The sequence below is a fragment of the Paramisgurnus dabryanus genome, chromosome 3 (genome assembly GCF_030506205.2).
Source record: "Paramisgurnus dabryanus chromosome 3, PD_genome_1.1, whole genome shotgun sequence".
Lineage (NCBI taxonomy): Eukaryota > Metazoa > Chordata > Actinopteri > Cypriniformes > Cobitidae > Paramisgurnus > Paramisgurnus dabryanus.
In genome coordinates, this window is record NC_133339.1 from 18075124 (window position 1) to 18100668 (window position 25545).

At 36.8% G+C, this 25545-nt stretch overlaps 1 protein-coding gene across 1 annotated transcript in view; it reads right to left on the reverse strand.

Moving 5' to 3' along the window:
• The window catches only part of grin2ca (glutamate receptor, ionotropic, N-methyl D-aspartate 2Ca), an 86995-nt gene that overhangs the window by 41871 nt on the left and 19579 nt on the right, over positions 1 to 25545 (reverse strand). Inside the window, exons 3-5 of the mRNA XM_065277941.2 lie at positions 22816 to 23260; positions 9864 to 10462; positions 7103 to 7217 (exon numbers count right to left, since the gene is read on the reverse strand). Coding sequence (XP_065134013.2) covers positions 7103 to 7217; positions 9864 to 10462; positions 22816 to 23241 — 1140 coding nt within the window. The 5' untranslated portion in view covers positions 23242 to 23260. The remainder of the gene's footprint in view (positions 1 to 7102; positions 7218 to 9863; positions 10463 to 22815; positions 23261 to 25545) is intronic.

Sequence of the window (25545 nt, forward strand, 5' to 3'; positions counted from 1 at the left end):
GTGCAGTAATGTAAAGTATTCAGCAATCATGAAATTAATTCATGTTTTTATCATGTTGGGGTTATTTTCTTTCATGGATTAGGGACCCCCTAAATAACCTTGCCACCCCATTTATAAAAGGTTGACACAAGTTTGCAACTCATCAGGTTAACATGGGATTGTCGTGTATTGGTGAAAACACTGTCCTGAATCATGTGACACACCTTGTTCCGTATTTTGTGCATGAAACAGTTACACTGGGTATAGTAATACGTTCTTCCTCACTTACCTGTAGCTCGAATAATCACACGCGTCTTGTTGAGTGAATTTTGGCGCGTTGTACAAAGTGAAACCATCCTATCACACGTAGCGAGTAAAGACAAGCCCATCATAAAGTGATGTGAGTTAGAAAGGGGGGACTCAAGAAATGGTAATCCAATCATATTAGCATTGTGAGTTAGAGAGGAAGGACTAAAGAAATGCAAAGCCAATCATATTAGCCATGTGAGTTACGGAGGCGGGCATTGCAGAGAACGAAAGCTGTTAACCGTTTGTGTACCACATAGAGCGTTATTTTTACAGAACGGGATTGCAAAAGATTTCCAATCTCATTTAAATGATTCCTGAAAAAAATATAATAAGTAAAAAATAGAAAACACAAGAATAAGACGGCCATCAGTGGTTATATATAAATAGAGATAAATTGTTTGGTCGAAATTATTGCTAGGGACAATTCAGTCTTCCCTGAACATTGGTAGGGACATGTCCCTAGCGTCCCACCCTAAATCTACGCCCATGCACGAATGTCTTTCTTGTGATTTAATATTATGGTCAGTCGGTGTTCACTTTCAAATTATAGCAAAGAGATTCCTGAAATAAATAATATCATCCGGTCTTTCTGTATCTAAAGTGAATACAGAGATGATCAAAGTCAAAGCAAGCAAGCAGGTATTTCTGTGCTAAATAATAACGCGTAGTGTCTATAAAATCATTAATTTTAGTGTTTTTCTTGTTATAAATTAAAGTTTAATGAATTGTATATAAAGATTAGTTTTTATCATTTACAGTCACAATCACAAATTATTTGTCATTTCTCATTTGTCGGGTTTTTTTGGTCATGACTGCTTTGACGCGCTATCTCCAAATTAAATAAAAACACGTAATTGTAGCCGGAGTTTCCAAGGCAGGATTACCTTTGTTATTTTTTTAGGTTTAGTTATCAAAATTTATTTTTGTGTGATGTTCTGTAGATCGTGGCTTTAAAATGTTATGAGGAATAATTAAACAAATGTTGCCTTACATTTTACCTTAAAATATATATATATAAATGCATCGTCAGTTTTGTCTTCGTTTATTACTTGAAAGACAGTTTTGGTCACTTTATCAGACAGTTGTTTATGTGTGCTGTTTGTGAAAGAAAATAAAAGTTACCAATTTGTACCTGGTCTGGCCCCCTCCCAACCCATGCATACAAACATAGATGATTCGACTATCGGTCGACTATGGAAAGATTCGAAAATTCTGATTCGAATATGTAAATCCTTAGTCGAGGACACCCCTAATGTGCTGTATCTATTCACACCGATTTAGATTGCTTTATACTTCTGCTGTGTTTCGATATACATTATGCATCTAAAGCTGCTTACAGTGCATTCAAGCTATACTGTGATTTCTGGGATCGAACCCATGAGCTTTACACTGCTAATGCAATGCTTTACCAAGTGAGCTACAGGAACAGCTTTCTTAAAACTGAGACAAAGTCCTTCATTAAAATGTTAGAGCAATCTGTGAGCAGGATTTTTCTTTTAGGAGGATGTTATTGGTTCATGCCTTTTCAAAAACTTCCTCTGGATCAATCCTGTATTATAATAGAAAGTCAAGAGATTCAACCTTAGTTTTATAGGCAAAACATATTGAGTTAACTAGTTTTCCAGCAGTAAAAGGATCATGGGTTCGATCCCCAAAAGGACAAAACTTACAAATAATAAAAATGTACAATATAGCATGAATGCACTGCAAGTCGCTTTGAATAAAAGCATCAGCCAAATGCATTCATGTAAATCTGCAAAGAGCTGTGTTGATTTTGGCACTACAAGCTCGTAACACAACGGCCATCATTTTTAAGCTTGGTTCTATTTTTCATGACTTCTCCCAGTAGGGAACCAGACGAGCGATCTATTGCATCAGTCCTGATATAACTTCACTCCACCTGGAGGTAAAAGCACGGCCTGTGCCAAGACCCTTTGGCCAGGTTTCCACACCCAATATGAATCGAGTCCAACTCCCAAGAAATATCAATAGCCAGTAATTACTTAAAGACTGCCGGAGGCAGTTTTTTAAGGTCCTTGACCAAAACAAACTGTTTGTGTGGGCATCTTTCCCGTTGGCACTGTAAACAGTATCGGGGTTGTCTGAAAGAATTCACAATGGGTCACTAACCGCTGAAATGCAGATAATTTTATGCAAAAACCAATAACGTTGTGCATTCATAATGTAGCTAATCACATGTTAGTCTTGTCTAAAAGGTGTTTACTGCATTTTAACTGGTTAAAAAAACAATATACTTGAGAAGTAAATGCCTAAAAATTGCTGTGCAGTTAAGGCTGTCAGGAAAGCCCATATATGGGCTGGGCGTATATTATGCTAATTACTAACTCTGGTCATGTTCTCCCTCATTTATAATAATCAGGATTCAGTGATAAAAACATGTTGATGTGTCCTGCAACTATACTACATTGTACTAAAAAGTCACTTTAAACTTCAGCATTCATCAATTGCATAAATTTGTGTTGCTAATTGCACTAGCAATGCAAAAGGTTCCCAGGGAACCCATAGTGATACAAACGTATACCTTGAATGCACTGTAAATTGCTTTGTATTAAAGCGTCTGCCAAATGCATGAATGTGAAAGTATATAAAAAATATGAACTCATGTACGTAACAGAAAATGTGAGCGGTGCGGAGCGGTGTGACGCTCCGCTAAATATTCCGCTCTACTGTTCAAGCGCTCCACTCAGTCGCTCACCGCCCAAGCAAGCGCTCCGTTAACTTTCCGCTCACGCTCGGAAATAAACCAATTCCCGCTCAGATCCCGCTCCGACATAAAAAAAATATTTAGTAAGCCTAATTGTTTTCTGTACTGACGTTCTTGGATAATTGCATTTAATTAAAGTATTAGCTAATAAATCGAAGTTATGTACAGTTGTTTGTTGGCTATTAGACCTAGTTTAACTGATACGGATATAATTCAAATTAACAATTTGTTTCCACGACCTCCACATGTTTTACTAATTCACAATTTTAAGTTATAATAAATGTAATAAGTAATTACGAAATATTATAACAATTCGTTCCCCTTATGAGAAAAAGATTAACAAACTATAATATTATATAAATATATTATTTGAAAAAACTAGAATAAATTGAAGAACAATTTCTTAACAAGAAGGTTTTTAAGTGCGAATTTACATTGCATGGTAAAAACAGAACACAGTGTCTTTTTAAGAAATTAAAATTAGACAGTATTTATGAACCTGTAAATGTACAAAACGAATGCAATACAGAATATTTATTTATGGCATTTTCAATAGTATATTATTAGATAAATTAACATGTATCTATGAAAACGAATAAATCATTATTTTGGCTAAATTAATCTGGATAGATCATTTTAGTCAGACTAAACATTTCATCATTTCAGAACAAGAAGAAGCTTAAATGCTATCTATAACAACTTACATTTTATCCCAAATGTTACATGGTCGAAAATATGTAGAAATATAGCCTATACGAGAACAAATTACAGAACAAAAATGTTTAGGTCACGCGGACCGAACGAAAAGCCGTTAATTAAGCGGACTCTCTGTAAAATAGAGGATGTGCTGAATCAGTCGAGTCTGCAGATTATCATCAATGTTTATAATGTTCCACGCAGATACTGTTGATGAAAAAATTTAATATCTAAATGTCCAGGTAAGTCAAGTGTTCAGTCAGTTAATACTAAAGGCACCGGCGTTTTTGGCTACAGCTTCCTCATCCACGGAGTGGCTGCTGTACATAAACAAAGAACTATAAATGTTTTTATTTTAAGTGGTTTTAATGCTGGTAAGCAATCAGTTATATTATGTACAAATATATTTGTATTTGTGTTGATCAGTTAGATTAAAGTTATTTTAATCTTTAAAACTGCATCTAGATGCAGACGACGCTACAGTTATTCTGTAATCTTAGTTTCATTTCTTTCATTTATATATAAGGCTGGCGACTTCATTAAAACAATAATTGAACTCCATAACTTATTGCTAGCCATTTTTACAGATTCTCGAACTAGCAAATTACCAAAGGGCATTCTGGGATGAGCGAGCGGTGCTGAGCGTATTGAGCGAGCGGAGCGGAATTTTCGGAAATGCGCTCTGCGCTCTGATGGAAATATTACCGCACCGCTCAATGCTCCGCTCCCGCTCCGCACCTCTCACATGCTCTGGTACGTAACTTGTAAACAATAGGCCTATTTCACAATATGGCGGCCGAGACCGGATGTAGGTAGAACGCTTTTCCGGTCGCGCCGTTGTCATGAGCCGTCAAGGATCTCATTCATTCATTCATTCATAATCTTAATCATAATGGACCGCCAACAGCTCGTTTTTTCTCAGACATTACTAAAGTAAGAATAGCAGATGTTGTCCGTTTTGTTGATAGTTTTCAGGGATAGGTAAGAAGATCAAAATTAGATAAAGGGTACAATTGTTTTGAGCAATTTTTCGATTATCAAGGTAGGTATTATGCTAGGCAGTTATCATGGCAGAATGATCAATGTTGTTTTATGGATGATTTAAAAGTGTTCTTAATAAAAAAAAATTAAAAAAACTTGTTAACTGTGTATGGTTGTGTGTGTGTTCAGTCACAAACATTATTTTAGGGAAAATTGTTATTAGGGCCAGGTGTTATAGGTCGTTACAAAAGCGAGAGGAACCACATCAGCTTGAGGTAAATAATAAGTTACTGGATGTAATGGTATGTTTTCTGATAAACAGATTGTTTCCAATGTATTACTTATATCAATGTATGTATTAAAAGAAGCTAATTAGTTTTGTAATAACAGCACCAACTGCAGTTACCATTAACATAAGCTTTTACATTATTAATGGTCGTTGTAACCCTTGTACATTGTTTAGGGCATTTAAAATTTTATTAAAAAGTTGATACTATAAATGTACACAGAAAATAAGTAAATAAATAAATTAGAATGATGTCATTGTACGTTAGTATGAAATATGTTATTTTTAGTGTTTTCCCCAGTAGATGGCAGCAAACTTTGACTAGACTGGGTCAATGCAAAAATGCAAATCTTTACATGGAATTGGACTAGAAATTTTAACATTGTACAAGTAGAATTATAAATATAAACTGTAGCTACGAATACACATTGTACTGTTGGGAGTAAATGGTTCAATGTACTTCTTAAATGAATAGCAAAACAAATAAATACGCAAAATACATGAAGGTCTTTCTTTCATGTTCTTCATATCACACTTGAAACCATCACCCCACCTGAACTGACAGCATATACACGCTCATGTGCTGCTGGAAGAAGTTTGTGCAACCATCTGGTTGCATTGCTTTATCAGACAGCACATTTTAGTACGCTAGGCATCAAGACTGTTCCAGCTGCCATTGCGTGCACAAGCAAGGAAAATATAAGGTAAAATATAATAAAATAAGACAACAACTCATCTTTCAAACACATTTAATAAATCATCAGTTAATCATAAAGTTGTACTAAATAGTAAATCAGCAGTAAGACTCGGGGTGGACGCGGACTTCATTCTCCGTGAAGTGCATGGCACACACAAAACTGCTGCCCATCCTCACTGTAAATGATGCTCACTCATCTCTTCGAATAGCCCAGATCCAACGCTTTTTGCATTTTCATCGCTCGGAAAGCTGTGAAATGACAAGTATATTTGTTTTTTCTTTGAATTTAAAAACAAAGGCACGCTACAAGACTGACTACTTTTAGTCTCCGCCATCGTTTTGAATAGGCTTTCACCGTAATAACTTTCACCGGAAATGCGTTTTACCTACATCCGGTCTCGGCCGCCATATTGTGAAATAGGCCTATTAGTGAAAACGACCTCATATTCATTTCTGTACATTTCCATTAAAGTGCACCTATTTCATGGCTAAAAAACAAGGTGATTTTGTGCATTTGGTATAATACAATGTGTTTGCGTAGTTTATGGCTAAAAAACACATTATTTTCCACATACCGTACATTTTTGTAGCTCCAAATTTCACTCTCTTCCTGAAACGCACTGATTTTGTGCAAAACTTATCGATTTGAAAAGCTCTGTGTCCCTGATTGGCCAGCTAATCTGTACGTTGTTATTGGTCTGAATACCTCTGACGTCAGCCGGAAATGTGACGCTTCTTACCACATTTGAAAGATTCGATCACAATGCAATGCTGACAGGAGTGAACTTACAGGCTGTGAGTCTTAAGCGGGAGGAATTATGATAATGTCGGCCTTGTCTATATCACCAATCCCAGAAAATAAACTGTTGCCTACAATCTGTGTGTTTGTTGTAGTCCAAGAAAAGAGATTTACGTTGGAGACGATAACTCGCGTCATTGTTTTCTTTGGGGTTTGTACCTTCTGCATATCGTGCACATGTACTTATACACACTTACACACCAAAGGAAAGTAAAATCGTGAATCAAAGATAGGTGCTCTTTAACAAGTTTGACACAGTAATGCAGACGCTGATGTATAAAGAGGAGTCAGACACTGTACTTCTTTGCCATCACTCAAACTGACCGCTATTAAAATGTTTAGGATGGTTTGGTCATAAAAGCAGAAGGTAGACAGACGATGTCATCCAGCTCTGATAAAAAACATCAATGTTTAATAGAAAGTCCCCCCATATACACACAATTTCCAGTCTCTGGCAATGAATATTGCTGAAGTTCCAAGCAGTTCTGTCACTTTTCAAAATAATAACACTTGAATTTATGTGCTAGTTATTCGTAACATACAAATTTAACCCTTCATAGATGTATTGAAATATTGACAAAAATATGCTTTTTGAGGGATAACCTTTTAAATACGTGAAGACATTCTCACCTTATCCCACTGTCTGCCCCGGTCCAGAGTGATTATAATCATGGTAGGATTGACCAGATATCCATCATTGTTGAAGGAAAAGTCTGTGTTCTCCCAGGACACATTCAGCATGTACCTGTGGTCAAAAGATCAAAGAGTTTAGCTTTTCTTCTGAACAAACCATAACTAACCATAACATTTATGATTCAACCTTTTATGAAAATATTAGAATTAATAAGCAAATCTTAAAATTATTTTTGCTAAATATTCAGAGACTCGAAGACACTGAAGAACGAATATAAGACTTTTGACCATTCATGGACCCCATTTACTTCCATAGTAGGAAAAAGGAATACTATGGAAGTAAATGGGTTCCACAAACGGTTTGGTTACAAACATTTCTTAAAATATCTTCCTTTGTCAGAACAAAGACATTTATGCAGGTTTGTAATAACATGAGGGTGAGTAAATGATGACAGAATTTTCATTTTTGGGTGAACTATCCCTTTAAGCAAAAACCTATGTGGTTTGGTTTTCCATTGGAATGACCAGGTGTACGTTTAGTGACTTTGGTGAGGCGAAATGTAACAATGCATCTTTTTATTCTGCGTTGATACTATCATGTTAAAAAGGGTGGGCCCCATTGACTTTTGTTGCAAAAAGTTGTAAACCCCTGCTCTCGACGGTACTCCTTTCTGACAACCAGATTTAGGAACGCCTCATTGAAAGAGATGGGCAACACACAGCGAGAAAGTCGCTGGTGGTCTGAACAAGGCTTAACACATTTCATTGAACATGCAACATTTACAAAGCATATATCTAAGTGGAATATATAATCAAAACAAACTCTGTTAGTACAGTGAAAGTCCATATTGACAATGCATGTTGCATCAAAACTTATGTTATTAAAAATGCTCAAAGCTTCTGTAAATCAAATAATTGCAACATGATACCTCACATACCATCATATGGTCTCAGTATGGGTGGGATATTATACAGCCTTATTTTACACACACACGAACACACACAGAGAGAGAGAGAGAGAGAGAGAGAGAGAGAGAGAGAGAGAGAGAGAGAGAGAGAGAGAGAGATGCAATGGAGGTGATGAAAACCCCTGACTATTATGGCATGGTTAAGTGTCATAATCTGATAATCTCCTGTAATCTCATTAACAGGTAAAATGACTTCATCACAAATGCATTTAAATCAGATTTCATTAAGTGCCTCATCAATACTAAGGGTTAATATTCTAGATGAAGGTCATGTCAAAGGCATTTGATTTTTATACTCCTGAAAGGTTTTTTGTTGGGCTGTATGGTATGGAACTCTAAAAACATACGTTGCTAAATAGCACCTAAAGTGGTTCTTGGCTCGTATTCATAGGGGAACCATTTTTGGTGCTATGAAGCATCTATGAAGAACCATACGGGGGTCATATAGCACCACTATAGCTCCACATATGGTTCTACATAGCACAATATGGTTCTACACCGGTGCTACACAGGTACTTCATCGGTGCTATATGGCACTTAAAATGGTTCCTCTATGATTACGAGTCAAGAACCACTTTTAGTGCTACATACCATTTGTTTTTAGAGTGTATGGAATGTGTTGCACAAAAGGTTCCTTGTAGTGGGAAAAGCTTCAACATACTTTAAAAGGTAAGAAAGAAATGGTTCTTTAAAGATCTAAAAGGTTCTTTGGGGAACCAAAGATGGTTCTTCTTTTCCCAAATGCTGCAAAGAATCATTTCGGTACCTTTATTTTTAAGGTTGAACAATATTGTCAAGTTATCGTACTGTGAATTTTCATGCTGTGGAAGTTTAGATGGGGAAATAAGAAAATAAAGTATTCTTCACATTAAGTTCTAACCTGCATAAATAAATCGTAAAACATAAATTGTTTACCCAAAAAAATGTCAATTCTGTTCATAATTTACTAATATGGATTTAAAACCTGTATGCTGTCATCTGTTTTGGTGGAGTAGTAGACATTTTTGGAAAATGTTTTTCATACTCCAGCTTCTTCTAAAATAATGACTAAATTTTTGGCTGAATTATTAATTGAATAATAACATATTTGTAGTATTTTTTTTGCAGTGCACACACAAAAAAAACAACAAACAACCACACATTCACAGATCCTGTACAGTATACAATTTACAACCTAGTGACCTTGGACTAAACACGGTGCTTTCTATGTGTCTACTACTCCAGCTCTCTCCCATTGGATGATTAATATGTTTTTTGATAAAACAGGATTTGTTGTGTTCCCTGGCACAGATGGCACCAGATTGCTCTTTTGGGTAGCCCTGGCAAGAAGAGGGCACATCACACCCTATATATTCGCCTGATCCCTGTATCTAAATCTTGATGGCATAGACCGGGCGGCAAAGTTGGCTACTCAACTTTTGGCATAGTTACAAGAAAAACCATTGGCATTCGTTCAAAACTTTCTTGTCACTTTTTATCAATCCACTCTAATTTGGCTATTGCAAATCTGTTGGGTCGGCTTAAACTAAGGTGCCTAGAGAGTATTAGATTTTACAGCGTAGCAGATTTTATCATGTGCATTTGTCCTATTCTCACTTGTTATTTTAACTACACCATATGCAATGTACGCTACACAATGCCATAGAAGAACCATTTTTGGCGGTTTGGTTCCATAAAGAACCTTTAACATCCAAAGAACATTTATGTCCCACCAGAAAGCATAACAAGGAGGTCTGGGTTAGCAAGATAAACTTTTAGATTAAATAATGGATGCTTATTTTTTCACTCACCTATAGAGGGTTTCGTTGGTAGACGGCCGAACTGTACTCTGACAATCCATGTGTCCGTCGGGAATAAACCCCCTTTGCTTGCGGAAGCTCTCCACTCCTTTTACGACAATGGCTACGCCATCCCTGACCCTGTTCCTCAAGCTCATCTTCCAGCGATCTGTGATAATGCTAATCAATCCAACGGGAAAACTGTCTGGTGGAGGTAAATTGGGGTTTCCCACTGCCAGGCTGGGAATAAACCAGATATACCCTGGACCGGCCAAACCCGCTTCCCTGGCTAGAGTGAACAGGTATTGGGCCTCATCGTGAGAGCAGTATGCCAGAATCACCTGGGCATCGATCTGCTGAAGTAACCTTCGGGCACGGAGGTCGTTCATGCCGTCCGCGGACATGTCGAACGTTAAGACGTCCTGCATCTCCCAGAGGAAATAGGACGTATCGATAAAGGCGCGGATGTGGTCCACGTAGCTGTCGTAGCCTGGGTACAAACTGGTCACCACCACAAAACTGTCCCAGTTGTACTCCTCCATCATTTTAAACATGCCACTGATCTGCTGCCCAATGGAGGCACCCAGCTGAAGAAAGGTAGAGCCGTCACCCTGTAAAGAATAGAAAAATGTGAAATGACCTTTGGTCAATAAAGTTCGTTCACATAAATTGAAGATCAAGGTGTTTTCTAAACTTTTTACAATGGCGTACCCCTCCAATTGCCCTCTTACAGAACATTATATTATTATATATTTTATATTAAAACCATGCAACACTTTTAACTTAAAAAAGCACCCTTGGATTACTTTAAAAAAAATCAAAATATTCACTAAAGAGGGACTGCATGAACTGACTCGCAAAAAGTTGTTCATGTCTATTTATTTTTCATGCTCCAGGTTAAGATCATTACTTTCACAAAGGTACATCATTGTGAAAGGCAGTAATATTTTTATAGTGCAATTTGGATACTTTGCATGCAAGCCTAAAGCGTTTCAAGCGATGGAGAGTAACTGTTTTCAACACATTTCAACTCATTACGGAAGCGAGTGTCAAAAACGGTTATTTGTAAATGTATGATGCACACACGGCTAATATATAGATCATTTACAGAAATGTTATTTTAGTCATTAAATATAAAAAGTCGTATACCCCATCATCACATTGCGTAAGTGTACTGCAGTTTAGGAAGCACTAAAATGCAATATAATGCCCCCCACCAAAAAAAAATGGTGCTAGGGTCCGAACATAGCTTCTACATACACTTAAAGTGGACAGTTGAACCATTTTTGAGTGTATATAAATGTATTGCTGTTGAAATAAAAGGGAGGAGGGAATTTGACCAAGTTTTTATTTAGAGAATAGAGGCTAACTGCTGTCCTATTGTTCTAAACTCTATCCTTAGAGAGAGTTTTCAATGTTACAGTGTGATGTCCTTCAGACATTAGCTTGGAGAGTACAGAAAGTAGGGTAAGCCTTTTCATTAACTTGGGAATGGGAAACGTTCCGGTTTATTTCACCTGTCCTGTGACCCCTTTAAATGCTCTAAAAATCATAATGCTTTAATGCTTCTGTCATTGAATGACCATTGCAGCTGTTAAAGACAATATAATGGGTTAGATATTTATAAGCTGGTCCCATTGCACAAGCCTATTTTCATTTAATCAGATCTTTGCAGCTTAGACTTTTTAGCAGGTAGCATTTTCAAGGTCCCATATTGTCAAATCTGAAACTGCATGGCTTTTTTCATGATAACTGAGGTCTAGGGGCTATTTAAGTACCATATAAGTTTATATAATAACAAGTGCTGGGCAAAGACTAATGGTGATTAATCGCATACAAAATTTAAAATAAAAGCTTTTGTTGCATAATATATGTGTGTGTACTTTGTGTAATTATTATGTATATTTAACCACACATACATATATTCATTTCAGATTTTTTTATTTATATATAATTGTTTTATTTATATATCATATAGAATATATAAAAATATAAAGAAATATATACACACATGTAAATGTTTCTTAAATACATACATGAAGACACAACACACACTCATATATTATGCAAATAAATCACTTTTATTACATAAAAATGTGACATCAGGAATACTCACAGCCTTAGGTCATCACCCTGAGCACTATTTTCTTGTGCAATAAAATGTCAAAGCTATTCTTTATCAAATAATACAAATGCATAGTGAATACTGGTCAATTTTGAGCAATTTGATGTAAGAAATTTTTAGTTGGAACCCATGCCCCCAATGCTAAAGATGGTGAATGTAAAACGCTGAAGGTTGAAAGAGATCCTTTAACCATTAAGATGTATGTATTGTAAAAACATTGGCTAAATGAATCTTTACTAAACAACTTATATAAGAAACACATCTCATATTTTCATACAGAACAGAACACAATGGCACATCTTGCTACATAATCAATGCATTAAGCATTGCACCAGTGTAATCCATCATTTTGTACAAATAAACGACCCGTTTGGGATTTACCAAAGACGTGCAGTGGATAAATAGTGCTGAAAAGGTGTGATCTATCTATTTTTGCGACTGACCTTTTTTTTGGATGAGATTATTTAAATGATTCACGCAAATGATTCACGCAATGATTCACGCAATGACGAAATGATTTACTAATGTTTGTGTGTGTGTTATGATTTAACACCAAAAAACTTGTCTTAAATTACTTTGCGCTTGAAATGGCTGAAATTATTGCTAAAAAAAGAGGCATCATAGATTACGTTTACACGTGAGCGGCTATTTTCATAAACGGACATTTCAACCAATGAAAAGTTTTCATTGACATGTACCCGTGTATATATGGTGTAGCTAGAAGCTCAAGCCCACGTAAGCCAATCAAAATCCCGAAAACAGCAACGAATCACTTCCTGTTCCTTCTTTGAACAAGGTCGCACATTTGGCATAGGTGCGAGCTTTGGCACATACTGTGACGTTGGCTGCCTAAACATCCGTTTGTCTCAGTTTACATGCAACCGTGTAACCGAAGATTTTCCAAATCTCCACTCTGGCCAGAGTTTTTAGAAAGAATCAGAGGTGAGTTCTCCGTTTGTGTGCGTTTTTCAAAATAACCATGTACGTGTAAACAGGGCCATAGAAAACAGAGAGCGCGTGATACAATGCAGTGGATTGTTTTAACACATAACACTTTATTTGGAATGCCAGAGGAACATATTATTCAAAAATATTGTTTGCCAAGCCATGTTATTTTTTATTTGCTGAAGTAAATAAAATAGGAGTCACTAGGAGAATATGCTACGAGACGTTTCAAAACTTCTTGTAAACCTTCATTTTTTTGTCATCCAGTTCTTTTCAGTGTCCTATGGCTTCGTTAGCTGGGATTTCACACCCCGAAGATCAGCTCTGCTTATTTGTGACCCTGAACCAATTTGCACTGCTCTTATTAGATTGCGTTGGTCATTATGGAAATCAACTGTTATTTACTTTGCACTTTTGTATATAACCAACAGATATTACCGCTCACATCGGCGCTTTCTTGGAATTGCGCTCTCATGCTAATTTGCCCCGTTTAGTAAATCTGGCCCTTTGAATCTGTTTGTTCCCATCAATCTTTACACCAATCTTTTCGAATCAACTCATAACACTTTATAAAGTGCATTGCAACGCCTTAGCAACCACCCAAGGTACAGTAGAAATTGCATACTAATGCACCAAATCAACTCTAAACTGCACTATAAACTGCAAAGCAACGTTTTAACAAACAACCTACGACCGCCACCCTTTTTGTGCTAGCAAGACAAATATTTTATTCAGAGAACGTTAACAAAAATTTGCCGTCCTGCTATCATCCTTTTGGTACAATTGAATGGAAATAATAATATTTTCCTTAAAGGGATAGTTCACCCAAAAATGAAAATAATGTACGCATGCAGTCCCGAAAGAGTAGTAATTTTTGTTATTTTTGGACCAAACTGTATTTTCGATGCTTCAACACATTCTAACTGACCCACTGATGTCACATGGACTACTTTGATGATGTTTTTATTACCTTTCTGGAAATGGACAGTAAACCGTACATAGATTTTCAATGAGGGGTCAACAAGCTCTTGGACTAAATCTAAAATATCTTAAACTGTGTTCCGAAGATGAACGGAGGTCTTACGAGTTTGGAACGACATGAGGGTGAGTCATTAATGACATCATTTTTATTTTTGGGTGAACTATCCCTTTAGTAATCAAAGACCTTGGAATTACTTTTTCAATTCAAGAGGAGATTTGCCATGTTTGGTGATACAGTACATATTCATCATAGGTAGCACACATTGACTACTAACTACTATTTTATTAAGCTATTACTCACATATAGAGGTCCTGATCTTTATCTCCAAAAGAAAAATTCTGTTTGTGAGAGATAGAAGGACAACTTTGTGTTAAATTCTGCATACCACCCAGATAAAGCAAATGCCCTCTGTGTGTCTCAGATAAACTTCTAGGCAAAGTAAATATCAGAAGCAGCCTAGTGAACCAATACAAACTTAAAGGGGGGGGGCTATAAATCTATTTAACGCATTCTGATTTGTTAACACTGTTAAAGAGTTGGATTCCTCATGCTTAACATTGGCAAAGTGTGAAAAAAGCAGTTGGACGTGTGAAGGGAGTAGTACAAGTTTTTACGAACATGAGAGATTCATACATAACAAATTTGCTTGATTTCTTTAAGGGGCAATTTCAGTGCAGAAAGTACAGTGGAAGTCCATATATGGGCACTTTAATTGGAATAGGACACGCACAGACCAACCAAGAGCTGACACAAAATTAATGTCACCGATGAAATGTGTTTTTGTTTGTGATGGTAATTTACTATAAACTTGTCCAGCTTAAATGAATCCAGCTTTATGGATTAAATTAACAGTGGATGTAGTTTTTTAATCCGGGGTATGCGAGTGTGTTAGTTTAAAGCTGTATATCGTTGAAATGGGGCAGTCCCAACAGTGTCATGAGCCTCAGGCGGTAAGTAAAACTGCATCAAACTGTTTTGTTGGCAATTATCGAGTAAGTGCATATATTGTAAACGACACGAACATATAGTGAATCATAAGTTGTTAAGAGATAGTGGAATAATGTTTTGTGTGTGTGGCTTGCTCATGACTCGCTCCGCCCATGGTAAACTAAAGACTCTTTGGAGATATAAAAGATGCAATACTACTTTATAGTTTAACATAAGTTTAATTATGTGACCTTTAAGATTTTATACTTCTAGAAATCAATGTTATATTTGCTCAGGATCGTCTTTATATTTTACTTTCTCATGGCTGAAAACGTTTAATGCCCTCTGCTTCTCCTGCCATATCGTAGCACTGGTCACTGTGTTTGCGGCCAAAACAACACGACTGGTGCATTGATCCATGATGATGAACTGATATGAAAACTCAGAATGATTTGATTTTCATCACATGGTTGATGTAAACACTTGCTTTAGTTTAAGATTAGATTCTGTACATGGCCCGCAAGCAATTACTTGGTCCAAATAAATGAATTTCCGTAGACTAAATTGGATTCCAGCCGGCGTATAGGTTGAGAGGTGCGGTTATGAATGTCTAAAGAACTTCCTCGTATCTTACCCTTGATTCTTCAAGGTGATAGATGACCGAATTGGCCACAGCAATGTGTTTGGCTTAGTTAGATGAGAAATGTTGCAGAGAATAATGTAATCATATTGTCATGTAGCGCAATACTCCCAGGGCAACTTTTATAGATTAATTTCCCAGCTTGTTGTATTTGCTGGATTAGATGTCTAAGAAATAGGAAATGGATGGAGAAAATTCTGGTCTGATGCCTATCAGTCAATCAATACGGGAGCTGTTTTGTAAAACACAGAAAGGGGACAAAGTGGTACATTTCAGTGCCAAAGCTCACCACATGAGGTCACTATCACAGCGGTATTTTAAGTCATTTACATACAGTAAGTCATTTAGAATAATCAATCATTGATTGTAAATACTTAAAGGGACAAATTTTCCAGCACACCTAGAGTTAAACACTTGATTCTTACCGTTTTGGAATCAATTCAGCTGATCTCCGGGTCTGGCGTACCACTTTTAGCATAGCTTAGCATAATCCCTTGAATCTGATTAGACCATTAGCATCGCACCTAAAAATAACCAAAGAGTTTGGATATTTTTCCTATTTAAAACTGCGTAGTTACATCGTGTACTAAGACCGACAGAAAATTAAATGTTGTGATTTTCTAGGCCGATATGGCTAGGAACTATACTCTCACTCTGGCGTAATAATCAAGGACTTTGCTGCCGTAACATGGCTGCAGCAGCGCAATGATATTACGCAGCACCTGAAAATAGTCCCCTTAGAAACTTTCAATAGCAGGGTCCTATTTTCAGGCACTACGTAATATCAGCTGAATGGACTCCAAAACTGTAAGAATCAAATGTGTAACTCTAGGGGAGCTGGAAAATTAGCATATTTTCAAAAAGTGGAGTGTCCCTTTAAATTACACTAAAATAAATAATGGTCCCAAGCTGTCACTCCAGGGCAGTACCTTTTAAAAAGGTCCTATGCACCATTTAGGTATACATTTGGTACAAATATAGTACTTGTTTGGTACTAATATGAACTCTTTAAGTGCGAAGGTGTACTCATTGAAAGGGTTCTGCCCCAAATGACAGCTAGGAACCATTTTTTGACAGTGTACAGTAGGGGAGAGCAGGGGCGAAAGTACCATTTTTCAGAAAAATGTCATTTTAAAAGATAATGTTATGGACAGAGATATATTTTTGCTGTGGTCAAATACTCACATGTGGGTTCTATCAATACCAGGTGGAATTTTGAACAAATATAAAACGATAATTTCACTTTGAACAAAAGCGCATTGTTACTTTCGACCTGTCAGATGGGATGAAAATAACACACAGGTGGATCAAAAGTAACACAACAGAACATTTTTGTGTTACACTTGTTTTTAGTAAATATACATAACTATGACCTTGTTAACATGTAACTGCAAACATATTTTGTCATTTATTTTTGCAAAAAATAATGAAATTACATTTTCATTTAAAATTTCAGTTTTATCAAATGTTTCAAAAGCAAGCTTGAATTGTTGAGAGTATTTTTTTAACAGAATGAACATTTAATTAAATAAAATTTAATTATAAAATGTAATTAAATCAAATTAAAATAATATAAATTCTCAACATAATGCAATAGTATTTAGCAGTGGTTCTCAAACTGGGGGCCGGGGGCCGCGAGATGGTGCCAGGGGGCTCCAGTTTTATAACATTTTATAAAATACATTAATTTATCATGAATTGTGTGTAATTAAACCTTTAAAAAAACTTTACAAATGTTACGTTTTTAGAACAAATTTGTCATAAATTTTCTTTGGGGGGCATGAAGGAATGCACCGTACACAAGGGGGGCCGCATGCTAAAAAGTTTGAGAACCACTGTGTTAGGTCACTAAATAACCTGTAGATTGATCAGTACTATAACACACAAAAAAAACACTTTAGGAATTTACTTATCATGGTCAAAAACAGCTTTCTGGATCTACATGCGCGAAATGATGACGAAAAAACACAATATTTGTCTGCTCTGTCAAGGGATGCATGCTAAAGATGCTGTTGTGTCTCAATCAGCTCGCTTGTCAGGGCACTGATCGGGGAGTCAGCCATTTTAACGGCTGTCTCAATCACAAAATCCTTCCAGTGCACTGGAACGTCCGTTCCCTAAAAATTCCCACAATGCAACGCATAACCCATTAAGCATCGCTGCTCGCTTTGTTCCTTTACCGGAAATCACATGACCTTTTGTGACGCTCTCCAACCGAAAATCACGTGAGCCAACTTCATGAAATTCAACAGAACTTTTATAAAGACAAATGTGTGTTTAAGATTTAAATATAAATACACATCGCTAGACAGTAATGCTACGTATACACCAAACGCGGGGCATCGTGTTACTCGCTCTAGATTACTCGCGGGATTTAACTTCGTGTCATGCGAATATTTCGCTTGAGTTTAATATTTTCAACTTGGCCGAAAACGGGTTTGAGGCGAATAGCGTGTGTTTTCACGGCAAACGCGCAGCCCATATCGCGTCATTCACATAGCCCCACGCGAGGACGCGTCTGACTGTGTGAGTGAACATAATAAGTTGACAGTGTCCCAATGTCAAGTGAGCTAACCAGTGTCCAAACATGATACACGATATACCGATTCAAGGATCTTGGGAGCTAGGGATGAATTGAGACACAGGGAAACTTTGGAATGCAAATGTAGTCAGGGCTCGGAGAAAATCGCTTGTTATTTTCATCCCACGTTACTGTCACCCCGGTTCCCACCTACTACAGTATTTAAAAGTGAACGGTGCAGTTTAGTTCTTAAATCACACACTCCTGCCTGTAGTTGTCAAATAATCCTAAACTGCTTTAATAGGGCTGGAGCTCCATTTTGAGGTTATCTGTCCTCTGGGACCAGAGTTCAATAGCCCTGTTATATTACACAGTGCATTAAAAAAATTGATTTTCACAATACTACCTCTTTAACTGTGAGGGTCAGCGAAAGGGTGGAAGTCATGTAAAACTGAATTATGACTAACGTGACTGACATTACAAGCAGACTGAAGTGGAAAAAAATGGTACAAAAAGTAAAAAACTGAGATAAGACTTTTTTAAGATGTAAAATAAGTCTTCAGGTGTCCCCAGAGTACATATGTAAAGTTTTAGCTCAAAATAAAATAAAATAGATAATTTGTTATTAAAATGTGCCATTTGTGGGCGTGTCCAATTAAATGCAAATGAGCTGATAAGCAAACACTGATTAATGGTGGTTTGTTGAAATTGAAACTCAGTTGTGCTGTGAATTATTTTTTCTCTCTCTCTCTCTCTCTCTCTCTCTCTCTCTCTCTCTCTCTCTCTCTCTCTGCACTAAAGGGCGGTGCCATGGTTGGATAGTGCAGATTAAGGGGCGGTATTATTATAATAAGATCCCCTTTTGACATCACAAGGGGAGACAAATTTCAATAACAAATTTTTTCACATGCTTGCAGAAAATGGTTTACCAAAACTAAGTTACTGGTATGTTCTTTTTCATGCTTTCTAGGTTGATAGAAGCACTGGAGCCCAATTATAACATTTAAACATGAAAAAAGTCAGATTTTCATGATATGTCCCATTTAACAGTTATGAGACTGAAACTAATTTAGACCTCCAGATTTGCCTAAAGTGAGACTATCGCTACTACAGTACACAGGGAAAGTGGGCAGCAGGGTGACCATCTGGTGTAACAGTGGCATTCATCAGTTAAAACCTGAGATGGCTGTCGAAAGTCCACTGGGTAAAGCCGTGCCAGCCTGCCAACAGCAGATAAAATGAGAGTAATTCAGCACCTTATAGTCTCATCCTCAGCTCTCGTGTAACACAAACCAGTGCAATGGGTCTATTTAAAGCCAAGCGAGTATATTTTACTCTACTGGTATTGATTTGCAAATCAATGGCCGTTTAACCAACACAACGTCTTTTTTATCTTATAAAAACCTTGTTTTGTTGCATACGACAATGTGCCTTGCAACTTATGCATAACGTGCCACAATAATGTGCTATTATTATATTGAATTATATATATATATAATATAATATTGAAAGGGTGCTGAAAATCCATCTATCCATTGTTTATTAGCAGAAAAATACATTAGAAGCCTGAATATGTATGTACAGTAATGCAATAATCCATTTGTCTCTTTGGATCTGCTAGCAATAAAAAACTTATCAGCAGATATATGGATTTATCATTGGACACAAGAAACATTTTGCTTTGGTGTACTGCATTGAGCTTTGAATCGAATTTCAGTCTAATGGTGAATTACTGCATATTGCGACAATCACATTTTCAGCTGCGGGAGCCAGACGTCAAAGGATTTGATTGCTTAATATTTCACGCTAAATAAAGATTTTATGTCTCTATTTATTGTGTGGAAGTCACAGAACTGCGCTTTCTGTTATTGTCCACCGCAATCTGCATAGAAGTAATAAAAGAGGGACACGTTGCCGTCTACGGTCCTGCTGAGCTTCATTTGGACTGAGGGGCAGATGATCATAGTTTCACTGCACGTGTCTAACATTACAGCAATGCACGTTTCCAAATCTCGAATAATCTCCTCATGTACGGTTTTTCAACAGCAGTCTCATTTTTTAAATGACTTGAGTAATACCATTGTATCTCCTTAATGCTCATTGCTGGTAAAGCGGACAAATTAAAATGGGAAAATAGATCTTGTTGCATTAGGTTACAGTACAGTTCAATGGAGAAGTTATCATTTTTTAAACTCAAGAAAGTTATTTCTTAAGATTAAAGTGGGTATCTACATTTTCGGAATAAAAGAATATAAGCAAAGTACCTTTTCAAAAAGTATACCTTTCTACCTAAAGGGTGCATATTAGTACCTCAAAAGTACATTAACTGGTACAATTAAAAACTTTTATAAGGGGTACCATCCCAGTGACAACTTTTGTACCTTTATTTCCAACAAATGTAGGATGGAGAGCTGATAAACACAATATTTGCACAGAAAGGTAATCTTTAATACATATTCAAAAGTTGCCAATAGTGAGGGATTTTGGATTAAGGAATAGTTTAAACTATACTGTTAAAATTGTCAAAACACAATATGTACCCCAGCTGTCTTTGTGGCAGTACCCTCTAAAAAAGGTCCTAATATGTTCCATTTAGGTACAGATATGTATACATTTGGTACTTACCTGTATTTGTACCTATAAGGCACCTAATAATCCTTGCAAGGTGCAAAGGTGTAGTTTTTGAAAGGGCGGCACCCCATTGAAAGCTGGAGTAGATATTTTGCCGATGTTTTCTGTCAGTGTATGCACCTGACCTTTTTTATGTTACTGAACAAACAGCACATTTATAATATACGTTTAAAGATATAGTTTTAAATTTCAGTCAGGCATTTCTGCATTGTGCTCAGGCATGTCCTTTTAAACACAACAGTTGCTATATGCTTCATGTAATTTTGTACAATTTTAAATGAACAATGTTTGTTGCTCAAAACTCAATGGTGATTATATTTTCAAGGAAAAGGGCTTGCAAATAATGATAACATGATGATTTATTATTTATTAGTATGTTTTCCCAATGCTGTGCTATAAAAGATTTTCTAGTAATAAACACCAGTTTTATTGCATATCAGCATTGAGAGACACTGTTTTGTACACTGTAAAAAATTATTATGTGCCTTAGTAGATTTAACGAAGTGAAAACTATAGAAAAATCAACTCAAACTCAAATTTTGGTAAATAAAACTACAACATAAATGTGAGTAATTTAAGAAATTCTAAATGAACACCATATTACGGACCCCCGACATGAAGCAAAAATTAAATAAAGTTTAGTTTCGCGTGCGCAAATAAATTCTGCACATGAAGGTTTTGCGTGAGCACATTTAAGTTTCACGTGAGCATGGGAAAGTTTCATGTGAGCACATGAAATTTAACTTTAGATTTTTTTGACTCCAGTGTCACCTTAGGGGCTCGTTAATGTTAAGTAAAATGACACTGTAAAAAAATTTGATATCTACTTAAAAAAATCTTGATAACAATCTTTAATTGAATCTTCCGGATTCAATCATGTAACATTACCTCTTCTTATATTTATTATTATATACCATGATAAGCAAGTAAAAAGAGACTGGTCTTAGTACTGTTATTAGCACAGTTATTGCTCATTGGGTGAATTAACACATCATGATTTTCAAGCACCACTTTTCTGAAACATGGTAACTACAAAACTCAAAGGAACAGAAATTCTGGAAATGCATTCCCATCATTTATGTAGTTTCAACACAAAATTATTAAGTTAATTTCCTTCTTGCAAATTTAAGTGGATTATACGTTATAAAATTAAGTTCAATTGACTCAATAATGTACCGAGCCCCTAAGGTGACATTGGAGTAAAAAAAATCTAAAGTTCACGTGCGCACGTGAAACTAAACTTTATTTAATTTTTGCTCCATGTCCCCTTATTACCTAGGTAGATTTACTTAATATTTATTTTGCAAGTTTTTGCCAAAATATTTTTCAAGTAAATTTCACACATATGGAAATTAAGTAAAATCTACGTATTGTATTTCTTTTCAGTGTATTTTCTGTTTTGTTTTTTAATTTGACTTTTCAAAATCAGGGTCTCTGTCTCAAACACAAGAACTTTACTTGTTTTGCAAAGCATCTTAAACTTATATAAATTTTTCTGACATATATTCTGTATGTAGCCATGTGGCGTAATGTACAGCAGTGGTTCTCAAACTGGGGATGCGAGATTGTGCCAGGGGGCCCTAGTTTTATGACATTTTATTAATTAATCATTCAATTATGTGTTATTAAACCACAGAAAATAAGGCTAAAACCAACAGCAATACATTGTATCATTTAATATGTTTTGTTTAATTACATTTTTTTTTCAAATTTTATCATGTTTTATGTCATACATTTTCGTTGAGGGGCCATGAAGGGATGCACGGTACACACAAGGGGGGCCACACGCTGAAAAAGTCTGAGAATCACTGATGTACAGTCATCCGGTCATTTTTGCAAAGTAACATCAAGATGATGTTAAACCCCATTAGGGTTCAGTTGCAAGAAATCCCTTGAAGGGATAGTTCACCCAAAAAACCCTCATGTTGTTCTAAATCTGTATGAGTTTTTTTTTTAGATTCTGTTGAACACAAAAAGTTATATTTTGATTATTAATGGTAAGCACACAGTTGATGGTACCCACTGACTTCCATAGTATGTGTTTTTCATACTATAGATGTCAATAGGTGCTGTGTGGTACCCATCATTTATTATAAAATCTTCTTTTGTGTTCAACATAAGAAAGAAACTCATACAAGTTTGTAACAACATAAGGGTGAGTAAAGCTGGCATGCTTAGGACCTCGACTCTGACCTTGTGCGGTAAGACCACAGCGGACCCTCCACTGATGCCCAATATGGGCACCGCCGTCTGCGTGGAGATGAAGTCCAGGATCTGAGCCACTGCCTCCGACCCAATGTTATCTTCAAAGACCACTCCGTGCACCCTGTTAGCAGCCAGCGTGTCGCAGATGCGTGTCAGTAGGGTGCGCGGGTTAGTGTTGTTCACCAGCACGGTAATGGGGTTCACCTCCAGCGGCAGGTCCATGAAGTTCTCTCGACTCAGTCGCCCTTTGATCTCCATCTGGTAGGTGGAGCCACTGAAGACCACCGCCACGTTCACGGTGGAGTCAACCATCCCAAACGGTCGGCCCTGGCAATGGGGGGCGGAGCTGACGGACAACAGCAGCAGCAACGGCAGCCACAGTGTGTCGCTGAGACACCCTAGATGAACGCCCATCTCAGTCTCAGCCTACTGCCTGGATGGAAAAAACAGGGGTGGACAATATGTTAGTTATGGGAAAACAAATTAAGGTTTGAACTTTTTTTAACCCATCAAATATTTCAGCTTTAGTCGGAGATCGAACAGCTCTTGTAAAGTTAACCAGCTGTTGAGTTGATACACTGAAACCATGCAGTCTGATCCAACAGATGGTGGGCACTGTGAAAAAAATCCCATTTTCTTTCAACAAATGGAGAACATGGATTTATGACCCTTAACTTGTGTGTCTTTTGGCCTTTATTTTTACAGAGCCGTCTACATCAATCCCTGCAATGGAAAGTCAATAGGCAATAGAAACTAGAAACAGTGCCCTTAAAGTTACCTTATTGGATTTTAAAAGCTTGTTTTAAGCCGTCGGTATGGATAGCAAAACAAACAACATAAAAGTGAGGTTAATTTGAGCTTTCGATTTTTTTATCATCTTTCTTTATATCTCCCTTATTTTATCCATCATGGTTACACTCACAAATCCACCACTATCAACGCGTCAATGCTTAAACAACATCAGTATCAATTTGTCAGGGTTATCCCTTAAACTCACTACTGTTTTCGAAGGGATTCGGGTCTTTGCATGGCTTTAGCCGTCCAACTGCCTAGACACACGAGTGCCACTTTTAACATGCTGACCAAATTTACCATGTCTCATGAGCCAGACGCCATGTAATCCCACGTAATCCCCCCCTAGTATGTCATGCTTCGCAGCCTGATGGTATCACCTCATCCAGCGTCCCGTGTGGCCAGAGCTCATAGTAATGCCTTTATTCCTACACTGGCCCATAAAGTAGGTTTACATGGTCTGGAAGGTTTTTGAACACTTTTTGTACATTTATGGACGTTTTTGTACAGTTAGGTTAGATTATTTAGGAATGCTTTGTTTGTATTGTTCCAATCTATACACATGTGACCATATCTCTATGCTTAAATCTCATAATTTAATTATAAGATCTATATGCAGGTTTGATTTCAATCTTTGACATGACCTTACTCAATCTATTTTAGAGATATTAATGTAGGGTTTTTTAACCATAAACCACATAAACACATTGTATCAAACCAAATACACAAATAACGTTGTTTTTGGCAATAAAATAGGTGCTCTTTATTAAACATTAAACACAAGGTGAATCTGATTCGCTCAGCTATAACTTGTTTTTAAGCACAGTCACAATGACAGATTTCGACACAGCAGTTGGTACAGATTGCTCATGCTCTTGCTTTGATATACAGGCTTCGTGCCCTTGTATAAATATCTATCAAATGGAACAATAAGTAAACGCACAACACCTCTTTTGACCGATGAGACCGACTTATTTCAAAAGACTAGCTTTCCTTTGCAGGTGATCGATTACATTTACATGTCGGCTATAACAGATGTGATGAATGTGCTGAAAACTGATGTGAATGCAGACAGTGGAGAACATTGATCTTACTGCTGCACTTACAACAGAGTTAAAGGTGCACTGTGTAGGTTTTGGAAGGATCTCTTGACAAAAATGCAAACTAATATACATAACTATATTATCAGCGGTTTATTAAGACTTTACAAACAAACTGTATTGTTATATTACCTTTAATCTTTTTATACACCATGGGTCCCCTTATATGAAAGACGCCATTTTGCTCCACCATGTTTCTACAGTAGCCCTAAAGGGACAAACTGTTTAATAGACACTACGTTGTCTCAGATGATAAGATATTTGTCCTTTGGCGGCTACCGTAGCTTCTTTATGCGTTTCGAAAGGGAGGGCTGAGCTGTGGACTGAGCCGTTGGTTGCAATTCACAATCTCAGCACTATGCTGCTGAAAGTCCACACAGTAGACCTTTAACTGCCAAGAACTTACTGATAGATAATGAAGCCTATTTTGTGTTATGACATAATTTTCAGAACAGTAAACCAGATATAGACAATTCTGTGCTCTTAAAGCAACACTATGTAGTTTTTTTTTACCTTTAAATAATGTCTTTCAAATTATTTCAGTGATAGAACAACTTTTAACTGGACAAATTGTACTGTTGCTGCAACCCGAGCAGCCTCCTAGCTGCTACAAGCACACTCTGAAAGTGGCGGTGGAGGGTAGGAAACACAGCCCCGCCCCTCCCCCTGCCTGCAGAAGAGTGTCTGATACCAGGCACTGTTGCGCTTTTCAACCACATGGGGGAGCTGTAAGTCATTTTTACATGGAAACTACATAATGTTGCTTTAAATCTTAATGCTGAAACAATTGCTTCTATTCCAGGCTTAAAGGGACATTCCACTTTTT